At 26.3% G+C, this 12752-nt stretch overlaps 1 protein-coding gene across 4 annotated transcripts in view; it reads right to left on the reverse strand.

The window, feature by feature from the left end:
* Window positions 1–415: 415 nt before the first annotated feature.
* Window positions 416–12752, reverse strand: part of LOC100165620 (calcium/calmodulin-dependent protein kinase kinase 1) — a 48035-nt gene continuing 35698 nt past the window's right edge. For all 4 annotated transcript variants that reach the window (XM_001943212.5, XM_008182006.3, XM_008182007.3 and 1 more), the window contains exons 5-11: window positions 11048–11101; window positions 10123–10174; window positions 4223–4366; window positions 2767–2877; window positions 1829–2418; window positions 1494–1585; window positions 416–860 (exon numbers count right to left, since the gene is read on the reverse strand). In XM_001943212.5, the coding sequence (XP_001943247.2) occupies window positions 797–860; window positions 1494–1585; window positions 1829–2418; window positions 2767–2877; window positions 4223–4366; window positions 10123–10174; window positions 11048–11101 (1107 nt within the window). In that variant the 3' untranslated portion in view covers window positions 416–796. The remainder of the gene's footprint in view (window positions 861–1493; window positions 1586–1828; window positions 2419–2766; window positions 2878–4222; window positions 4367–10122; window positions 10175–11047; window positions 11102–12752) is intronic.

Raw genomic sequence — 12752 nt, forward strand, 5'->3', positions numbered from 1 at the left:
AATATGCATTAATGCTTTTAACTGAAATACCTAATTTACAAAAGCTAAATATTTTTTTCTTATAACTACCTTTTTGCATACTTAAAATTTAAATAGTTAAATCGGTAATCTGAAACTCGTTAATGCCCAGCCTTGTCTATCTATATTAATATCGATATTATTAGTTGTACTGATAAAATTACTTAATCTGTGTTAGTAAATTAATTATATTAATTATTTTCTAAGTTCTAATTCAAACTACAATAAAATTATAGTATATATTGTACATAAATACAAAATACACAATACTTTCTCAGGACCCACTATGCGTACCTATACCCTCCGGCCTCCACCACATTTTTGGCTGTAAGGGTAAGACAATTGTCTCACAATATCTCCTATTACTATATCATAGTAGATAAAAAGTATAACAAAGTTGTGTTCATTTAGTTTTTATATATTCACACAGGGTAAAAAAATTAAGTAACGATATACATGTATGGACAATATTAAAATGTATATCAAAATTTATAAACAAAACCAATACAAAAATAATAAGAGCTTATTATATATAATTTTTGGACATAGTAAATAGTAATAGACTAATAGTTAAATTTGTATTATATAAAATGAGTAAATCACACTTGAATACACTGTTAAAAATTGAAATGATTGATCGAACGTCTTACCACAGTATAGATTATTTGCAAAGAGCATATTACAATATAGAACATAGATATAAGTATAACAGTATTTTTTTTCTTGTCAAACTTTTAATATTAAATAATTTAGGTAAAAAGAATAACGCAGTAAGTAATCACTTTTCTTTCACGGCATGTTCTTTGACAGGCTTAAGATTGGTTGTTTCCGCGGATAAAGATCTAAAAAATAACATTTATAAACTATTAATCTTTGTAGAAGTGAAATTATGTATTCTTTTTAAAATTAAATAATAATTATAACAAATTATGAACTTGGACTCATCATTCAAGAGTATGAGTAATGAGCGATAGATTTGTATGTCCTAAACTATATGATGTAATAAATATATATACCTAACTGTATAAGATATATTTACTTATATAACTGTATGTAAATGAATAACTAATTGAAATTCCAAAATAAATTGTATCTCAAGACAGCAGAAATATGTATTGTCTGTATAATTTCAGGGGTAGGGGTGGTCAGTGATACTAACCCTCCATCCTTGACCTTAATTAAATTTTTATAGTTATCATTTATTACATTTTTGACTTTTTATTACGTTAAAATAAAATTGTATGCATCTTAAAGAGAAAAAATCATAAATATACCTCTGGAGTCTGCTGCAGCAATATTATAATTTGTAACTACTTATACCTATTGATATGTCTGATAGTCGTATACTCGCGTGGGAAAATTTTATTTAAACTACCACACACAAAATATGATATTTATACCTAAACTGATTATATTATTATATAAATATATTCATAAAAATATTATTATTGGAAAAACAATAACCGAATCTATACCTTGATCCAAACCAAGAGCACGCTCCGGGTGCCGAATGTGAACGGTTGGATGACTGAAGTTTTCGTTTCGATTCGTCTACTGCAAAAGGATTCTGAAAACGACACGAAAACAATATTACGTAACAATATGGTAAATATAAGTTTAAGTTCAAAAAAAAATATTTTATGTTTGAACAAATGTCCTAGTTCCTCTATACCGAGGATCTGCCCCTGTATGTAGGTGTGACATTATCGTTTTAATATCTCTACACATAACCTACCCAGTATTACCTACTACCTAACCTAACCTTATACATGATGTATTATAAATTATAATATATAATATATGGACTCACGAGGAACGAGTGATTCTTCAGCATTGCTTTGATCAGTATCAGGGTGTTGAGCTTAGGTATGGACTTTACGACATTCATCATTTCCTCCTCGCTGACCTCGACCGGCTCCTGGCAATAGTTGTCCCGCTCGGTGGGCAGCGCCTCGGCCCCCGCCCTAGTCACCCAGTCGTGCCGTTTGACGGCCGGCAACGTGATCCTGGTATCCGGGTCCTTGTCAAGGAGGCGGTGTAACAGGTGCACCAATTGTGGGGATGTTTCCGGTTCTACTGGCCACTGCACCGGTTGCGTGCGGATCTGCTCGTGCACGGCCAGCACCGTGTCCGCGGTGTACGGCAGCCGACCGTAGACAAACGCATACAACGTGCACCCTAGTGCCCACACATCCAGCGCTCGACCGCTGTACGTTTTCGTCGACGGGTCCAGCACTTCGGGAGCCGCAAACGCGGGTGTGCCCGCGCTCGAACTCAACAGGTCGTCGCTTCCGTCGAACTCGTTGCACACGCCCAGGTCCGCGATTTTCACGTGCCCGCTGGCGTCGATCAATAAGTTCGACGGTTTGATGTCCCTGTGTACGATCCGCTGAAAGTGTACTGTAGGAAAAAACAATAGTTGGACATTAAATAGTATTATGACGTATTATTATTTATTGTGTACACAATATTATGACGCTGAATGATTTTTATTTAACAGTAAACATGCTCATTATTTCGAAAAGTTTCCACATTATAATATTAGACAACTGTTAATTGTGACGGACATTTTACAATATAGTCAAAGATACTTGAAATATTAACTTTTATAAAAAAAATTGAATTTATAAATATTGAATAAATGTTAAATCCAAATTAGCAATTCTTATTGGCTATTGTTAATACACACAGTTTTAAGAACAATAGTACCTATAAATTATCATTGTAATATTATTAATCAGTACTTACAATATTCTAGGCCCAATAAAATATCCCTGAAGTATGCCCTTGCTTTTGATTCAGACATTGGAGGATCACCAGGAACTTGCATCACTTCCCCACGCTCCAATAATTCAAACACTTAAATACAAAAAAAAAGCGGGTAAGTGGGTAATACTTTGCTGTACATTGGGTGTCTAGAGAGTCACTGTAATGGATGTGTTAAATTTAAATTTAATGATATAAAATAATGGTAGGTATACCAAAAACGATTCTGAGATAATGATTGCAGTGATTAAAGTAATTTATTTTACTATTAGGCATATTTAGTACTATAATAGGATATATACATTTTTGCTGAAGAATTGCATTTGAAAATGTTATATGTGTATAAAATATAATTATTAATTATATACATACTTTAAAAGTTTTGTGTAACTAAAATCTAAACTATAATAACTAAAATCGTTATTCTCTGTTTAACATTTAAAATATCTACAATAAAATCGTCTAAATTTATAGTTTGAACTTAAAATGTCTAGAAGAAAAAAACTGTTTTTAATACTTGAATCTTTGTTTTAAATTTTTAACCTTTAACTATAAAAATTTAACATTATATAAATTTTTAACAACAATATAATTTGCAAATTGTCGAATTTTGTTGAATTTGGTTAAAATATGAAATTTAAATGATTATAAAAAAAATCGTGTCAATATATTTATAATATTTTTCAACTGCTATTATAACTTTATGAATTATGAAGAACCTTGTATTACATTTTTAATCATTTTGAGTTTTGCCACAACAAACAAACTTTATCATTTTATGGACATTAATAGAAATTTTTTTTTTTAAAAATTGAATATTAAAATATCTATAATAATAGGTACCTCAAAACGAGTCACAATATTTTGAAAATTTATCATGTATAACAAATTATTAAATAAATTATTAAATTTCCAAGATTTTTTGTTCGAGTGAATATTTTTTTTCAACAATCGTTAGAAAAAAAATTAATAAAAATCAAAATTATCTTATGCACAGCATTATGCCTATCAATAATTCAAAAACAGTGAAAATATTTTGGTGTGTAGAAAATGCCATTATAGACTTTCAGTGAAAGTTTCATATTTCTGAGCTTATTTTTTTAAAGTAGCGCCAAAAAACAACATCGATGTTGTATAAAAATCTTAATTTCTCCATAATCTTTTGTTTGTTTTTCCTAAAACTTTAGAAAACTACTGGGAATTTATATTTGACCCCCCCAAAGTACCAACAAGATTATATTTCCTTCTAGAAAAGATTCTGAAATAGAAAAATTGAAGCATTTTTACTTCCTCAAAATGTGATATTCATCACATGATAGATAAGAAAAAAAATTTAAAAAAAACACGCACATCATTGTAAATTCAATACATTTATCGCTTCGCTCAAAATTTAAAACATTAATAAAATACATGTAATAAAATATATTGAAATATTTACCCAAATAAAGATGATCCTCATCTGGATCCTCTAAAACTTCAACTAGTTTCACTACATTAGGATGATCAAGTTTTTTCAACAAAGCTATTTCCCTGTATACTTTATCTAAAGGATTGGCCCCTTTACGTCTGGCATTCAGTCTGCCTATAATTTAATATACAAATGATTAAATTGTAATTATGCAAAGCAAATAATATATAATTTTTTTTCTATAATAATTTATCTTAGCATTAAGTAGGTAGCTGTTATCTCTTAGGATTTAACTGTAATATAAAATGTATAATTTCATATAATTATTATTTATTACACTGAATATACTATACGATATACCTACACATTATGTATAACAACTTACTGCATAATTACGTCCAAAATATAAGATTTCATAGGTTACGAAAACAATCACATAAAGAGGTATAGGTACGTGTGTGAATTATGTCGTATGACTATTATAACAATTATTACCTATAAGTTTATATGACTTATGACTTACGAGACTTACAGTTATAACATATATAATAATAATTTATAATTTTTATTTTGTAATAAATTGTTGTAGTTTTTATAGTAAATTATAAATCGTAGTCGAAATGAATTTATTCTTCAAAAGGCCATCTTAATATTGATTAGATATTATAAAACACTACCACATACCTCCATATTTATTTAAAATACCTAATGAAATATAGGGTTTTCAATGTTTAAGTGTTGTAGGTACTGTTGTACCTATACTGTTGTTATTTATTTTACATCAATTTTCGTATTTGATACATAATATTCATTCTTTTAGAAGAAGATTTTAATTTACATTTTCCTTTATCGTCGAACCTCAATTAAAAGTACAAACGTTTTTCAGGGTATGTGAACATTTTCATTAGAACAAAACTATCGATTTTGGTCAGGAGCATATATGTATAGTAAGTTGGAATATATCTACTGAACTCTAAGGGAATACTTGAATACATACTATTGCGCTTCACTTAATAATGAACAAAACTGTACACAAAAAGGTTATCTAAACAAGACATGGTAGTTTATTGTTTATATTTAACGTAGTAAACTGTAAACGTCTATATTCTTAGTGTAACATAGTTCGTATTAACAGTAAATATACATTATTATGTATTTTACTTACAAAGAAAATAACAACAATGAGAATATTATAATTAGGCAAACATTTAGTATATTGTGTATTTGTGTGTATAATACACAGCGTAGTAATACAAAAGTTAAGACATTTAAATTATTTTGAAATTTTGTTTACATAATGTAGACATTAGATGAAATCGTTATAAATTATAATATGTTATTTGCCTGTTATATTATATTATAATTGTTTACGGTCATCGTTATAAAATACTTAGATATATATATATAAATTAAAATAGGAGGGATATGAATTCAAAAATATAAAAATAAATATCATCATGCTTTGATGTAATTATAATTTAATAGTTTAAAACTGCTTAAAATATATAATAGTATTACACATTAAAATATTCAATTTATACTCTGTAAAACACAATACCACATAGTACCTATTAATTTGTTATTAAATATTTCATTAACTTTGAAAATTGTAGTATTTATCTACTATTTTTTACCGTTGCAGCATATTAATTATGAATTAGAAGACTGAAGAATACGAATACACTGTGTGTATTGAAGATTTTATATCTTTTACTTTTTATTTACAACAGCCTTACAATAGCCTTACAAGACGTTACAATATGTCAAAATCAATGTAAACGTTGCGTTGTTTACTTGTTTATGAACATATTATTATCTATTTTTTTTCTGATTATAATTTATGAATGAAAATTTAATTTTTAAATACATTTGTCAACACCAGTAGTAAATTGTATGACCTATTACCTATATGAGTTAAAATATATTTAAGATATATTTAAGGGTCCCGGTGCCAGTTTTTCAAATTGTCCACAATTCTATAAAATTTGAAAATTCAATTTTATATTTTAGTTGCTACCTCAATTATAAGACTTCTCCACTAATCTACTACCCGATAACTATTTAGGGGTGGTTGATAGGGTGTATTTTATCGAAAAAAATTACTTTACGGGAATAACTCTCAAGCTTTATAGAATTGTCGGATTTCGATAATTTTTTTTTTGTTAGAAAGAGGACAATTTTATACATGATGGATTGAACTTCGATTTTTGATTACAATACTAAAAACAAAAAAGAATTAAGAATTAAAAACATGTAAAAATTTGTAAAATTCAATAGCTTATTATAGAACTCGTAAATAGAATATTGTAAATCAAAGTTCAATGCGCCCTGTAAGAAGTTTTCCTTTTTCTAACAAAAAAAAAAATTATCAAAATCTGATCACTCTACGAGTGAGAATTTTTCCTGTAAGGCATGTTTTGGAGCAAAAAAACAGGTCGCGCGCAGGCCCCTTAAGATTACTCGTATATTTAAGATTACCGTAAAGGCATATAATATAACTTAATGATTTTATAAATACAAGTGTTTTATAATATAAGATGTTTTTATATTGATACCATAGTTGAATAATGTGTACCAATATTTCCAGGTTATCACGACTACCTATCCATATTTTTACAAATAGACAATAATTCAGACACATACCTACCTATTACTCACATAAATTATATTGAATTATTATAAAAAATGCAGCTATCGTTGGATTATCTATTATTATCATTATTACATAGATGATTATGTTATATTTAAATATTCAATTAATATTGTTAAACCGATTGATACGTAGAAATTGGTTACTACATAGTTTCTTTAAATACAATTTCAATTAGAAAATGTAAGTTTATTTTTTTTAAGAAAACATTTAATTAGGTACATTTAAAAAATAACACGAGTTTAAACGTAAAAACATTGATAATACATTATTACTATATACTATTTATTTTTATAAGTTTTTGAAGTTAAAATGTTGGTTAAATTTTAACATTTTCTGATTATTTTGTAGTTAAAAATGCATATTTAAATTCTAATACCTATAGGATAGAATAAATTTTAATATAAGGCTCCGTATAATATACTAAAATAATATATTTTTCAAATTGCTGTGAGAAAAACTTATAAAATGAATATCATGCCTATAATTATGCAGATAGGCTAAAGGTATATTTTTGATATTTTTAAATTACTATAAGAACGACATTACGATGAGGGGCTTATATTGTATCAATTTTGTCAAAAACTAGTGTACCTACAGTAAAAATTCTCGTTTCACCACTGTTTTTTGTTTTCTGTTTTTCCTAATTATTAGCAATATTAGGAATTTTTACTTTTGATCCAAAGTTCCAACTAGAATCTATGGATCAAATTTTGCACATCAGAAATCTTTACAAATATTAAAGATTTAAGTAAATTTCCTTCAACAAAACGTGACGTCAAACGTAAAACACAAAAAAAATTACACACATTTTTGTAAAACTAATAAATATAGAGTAACCTGGGGTATAATAGCACACCCAACATTTAACAGCTGTTATGTGGTAGCATACACGTTTTAGAAATATTGTTATACCTACTGTTTTCCTATCATAAATATTATGTAGATTTCAATTTTCCGGTCAAAAGTTGATTTTACCAAAGCAAATGCAAAAATTCTAAATAATTAGAAATTATAACAAATGCGTCTTTTTACCCCAGTATTTGGGTAAAAGTGCGCACCTAATTGGGTAATAGGTCCCATGCTAAATTAATTCATAAAAAGCAGGTAAGTGGATGTCGCTCTGCTGTATAATAGATTACAAGTATGTATAATGGATTGTATTAGACTTGAATCCAATGATATAATATCATTGTATAAGAAAAACGATTCTGAGCGGAGACGGTTTGTTAGTCTGGATATTTTATATTGTTATTATTTATTTTATCATGTAAGTTGAATTAATATTATAATATTATAATTTTTTATTCGTTTCTATGGTGATAAACAAAGCGTTAGAAATTAAAACCCCATTTTTAGCGTGTTTTCGTAATTTTTCGGTGGTTTTACCCTTGAAATTAAATAAATATTGAGAAAATCGAAAAATGACTTCCCTAAAGTACCATCTTTTCTTCTCAATTTGCGAAAAGATAAGGTATTATATGTTGAAATCGAAGCACTCCTTCTAGTAGAAATTTTGTATACAGGATATAAAAAAAAAAAATAAAATAAACACCATTGTAAAACCAATAGCTTCCTCGCTCCGCTCAGAATCTAAAATCTATTTTATTTTTATCAAATAGTAAGTTATAAATATTATATATAATATGCATACATAATATAAAAGTCCCTACGATAATATATAATTAATACAATATTAGTAGTAAATACTAAGTCAAAGTAATTTTTTTAAGTATAATTATTCAATAAGTATTACAAAATATTATTTAATTATTTGTTAACACATTATAGATATAATTACATTTTTAGACATTTAATTTAAAGCCATAAAAATTAAATGTTAATAAAAGTAGGTAATCAATAATCATGTAAGAAATACTGCGCACTTTTACTCCAAAGCCCACCAAGCCATTTTACCCCAATATGATTTTCTGCATAAACAGTATTGTAGTATATTCAGTTGTTATCATATTAATATTTCACTAGTATTGACGTTTAGTCACCTACTCGTACTATGCAAATATATATAAAAGCAACACCTAACGTGTCGTTATATAGTGCACATTACTACTTCTATACTACCATATACTACTCAAATATTATATCAGATGAATACAATTAATACTTTGCCTCATATTGCCGCCAAAACTTCATCACCTGCTGAAAAAATATTTTATCACGTTTGGCTATGATATCATAATAACAAAAATGTTTGACTAGATAGCAATTATTAAATTACTGTAGTTCATTTTGCCCCATGCGCTATTATACCTACCCCAGGTTAATCTATAGTCTATACGTTCCTTACTTTACCCTGAAAGCGGATATAATTTTCTATTAAATTGTTGGCAATAAATGTGAATAAAATATAACTATGTAATTATAAATAATCAAAATCTTCGAAAATACTAAATGATACTGACTACTGAATATACAAATGCCTGATTACATTTTTTTCCAAGCTAAAATCTAGTAATCATAATGTTGGCATTGTAATTATTATAATGTAATTATATTAGCATCGAATCAAATTTAATATGACATTTTAGAATGTTATTTTTAAAACTTAAAAGTGAATTACAACGTTTTTCTGTGGTTACAATTTCTTACGTAATAAATAATATAATACCAAACAATCTTCAATTCAACATTTTAGTTTTTAATAGTTACAATGCTGGGGTAACGTTATACTGACATCCGAAACTTATAGCATGGTTTTCCAGGGCACGGGCATCAGTGTGGTTACAAGATTATATTTTGCGGTTACAAATTATTTCATAATATATAACATAATACCAAACCATTTTCAAGTCAACATTTTAACCTTTGAGTGCAAAAGGGTAACGTACCTCATTTTTAACATATATTGTAAATAATAAACAATCAATCATTATTTTATTAATTACGTACAATTTAAACAATTACCTATTATGTTCGTAAAATGTTAAAAAAACTGTTAAAGACTGAAAATATAAAAGTATAGAACTTATATTTTTCTATAATTACGAAAATATATTATTTATAATGTAGTTGTTATTTAAAAACTGTACAGTTTAACGGTACAAAATAATTTATTTTAGTTTAAAGTAAAAAAAAATATAAAATCATTATTATAAATGATAATATCCCTAATAAGTTAATAAACGTAATTTATATTCTTAATATTTTTTAATTTTGATACAATTTATGTTCGAAATAAATATATTGTACAAAAAAAAATAAAAATATCTTGGTTTATTAATAGATATTTATGTTTTATACTTAACAAAAAGAAACTTACCAAAGCAGCCAGCCTTTTTCATTAACTTTTTCTTAGATAATATTTTCATAGCCTAGAAAAAATAATTTGAAATATAAATTATTATTTCACATTAAAATAAGTCATATATTATGTACTTTTATTTATTTTTGTGATTATTTACAAATTCAAATTTAAATCAGTGCTAATTAAAATTAAATATCATTCATAAAAAGTAAATATTTAATTATTGTTATAATAATGCCAATAATGGTTATTTATTTGTAATTTTTTTTGAAAAATTAACAAATTAACAGTCGGATTTAATAAGCGAGGATACAAGGGCTACATTAGCACAATAACCCTGTCAATATAAATATGTAAAATAACTTCCTTAAGATATTTTAGAAAATATCAATAATTATACTATTTTCAAATTTTAAACACGAATTTAAAATATTTCAACATTTTACAAATTGTAAACTTATAATTTTTAAGCTTTGTCTATACATAATAAAAAAATTATTTGACAAGCTTAGTACAAAAATTTATATAAATCAAATAACCGTTCAACTGAGATTGATTAATTGTGGTATTATATTTTAATATGGTTAATGGACAAAATTACAAAAACGATTTACTGTGGAGAGTTCCGTTTAATTAACTTGCTCTCGATTGTTTACGTTCGTATTAATTTCATCTGGATGCTTTTGAAACCGATTAGAGTAAATTATAATGTCATCCAATAAATAATGATCATGATTCATGAGTAAAATAAATGTGTCCTAAATCATAATTCCTTCATACACAATTTAAATAAAATTAAAAAATGTTTACATTAGGAACTAAATATCTGATTCTTATTCCTTTGTCGCTTTGATCACACATTTATCTAATGACCAAATATTTGTCTGTGAAAATTATTCAAAAATGTTTAAATAATATTATATTAATTATTAATACTCACGTAATGTTTGTCATCTAATTCGTTATACGCCAATTTGACAAGTCCGTAGGATCCCTAAACAGATAAGATAATATGTATAGTTAAAATATATTATATAGTTCATAATTTACTTATGTGATAAATTATAGTCCGCGGTTAGGTTATAATAATATATTCTAATATGTGTGTTAAAATGGTTTTATTTAATAATAAAATCGTAAATTGTACTAATTAAATATTTAAAACAAAAATATTTTGAATTCAAGTTAGGTATAAATATAAAAACAGAATATTAATAATAAGTAGGTATTTTGTTTATTGTGTATTGTCTGTAAAAACAGTTTTAACTTTTAAAGAACACGAAACGTCACGAACTCGACATTTTAAAGGCTATATTTGTAAGACATGCAAAAACAACATTGTTATTGTACCTAGTTTAAATCGATCAAAGAAATGTTATTAACCTTTTTTTCGTTCAAACGGTATAATGTTCAGAATTTGTTTTCTGCTTCATTAATTTCAATAAAAAATATAATTGTGCATACCCATACATAGTGTTGACTAAGGTGATATTTTTTTTTACAATAGGTATGTCATGTTAACCGGTTAACCGGCTATCAGATTTCAACATTGTTAATAAGTATTAAACAGTTATTTAGTCGTATGCTATCCCCACGACTTCTTTTAAATTTCATAAAATACAAAAATATGTATAGCAACAAATAATAATGATAATATCTAAAAAGTCAGTAAAAATTTGATGGAAGATAGGTACCTACTGTTATAAACCAATTACTCAATGTCAATTTAGTTAATTCAGTTATGGTGAGGAATATTATGTTAAATTAATACAGGAATAACAGTTTTTAAAAATGTTATTATATTTTATGCTACGTATTTAAATATGTATTTTGATATTTTAGTACTATGTGAGGAATCATACTATCTAAATCAATGGCGGCCATACAGTCGATCTTGGACGATTTCTAAGTCGATTCCCCTTGTTAGAATTTATTGATTATTGGTATACATTTTTCATTTAGTAGATACAGTTATTACTTATTAAATACATATTTCGGATTAACTGGTTGGTGTGAATGGAATTTTCTCACATGAAGCTGAATAGGTACCGGAGCTATACTTTTTGATTATCATTTAGAGCAGTGTCTTCGTTTAGTAGTTAGTGACTATTACCGAGATTATAATTAACTGGCCGTGATATGCAATGAACACGCTTCTACATGAACAGTACAATGTTAACATATGTTATACATTTTAAAACTATTTGTAACACTCATATTAGATAACTCTACACTTTTATTTTATTCTTTATATAATAGTATGTTTATTAATAATATAAAATAATTTTTTACATTAGTTGATCCTAAAAGAAAAAATATACCCTCAGTAGATGTTAATCAAAAAAAGTTTAACCACCTCTGAATTCAATAATATAGTCGTGTCATTAATGATTCGAATGGTTATACATTTTAACGAGAAAATACTTCTCTATCCATTCATGGCAACATATAATGAATAATTCACAAAAATATCAATTTCATAATTATAAATGTATAGACGTACATAAAATTGACTGTCCCTACAAAACAAAAGAGAAAACGTAGATGATTATTTTCAAACTTTTATTATTTTGAATTGTATTATTTTATTTAATCAGTAAAATCTGTGAACGTTTTTAGTAATAATTAATAAACAAATTAACCAT

This window comes from Acyrthosiphon pisum, chromosome A3 (assembly GCF_005508785.2).
Source record: "Acyrthosiphon pisum isolate AL4f chromosome A3, pea_aphid_22Mar2018_4r6ur, whole genome shotgun sequence".
NCBI lineage: Eukaryota > Metazoa > Arthropoda > Insecta > Hemiptera > Aphididae > Acyrthosiphon > Acyrthosiphon pisum.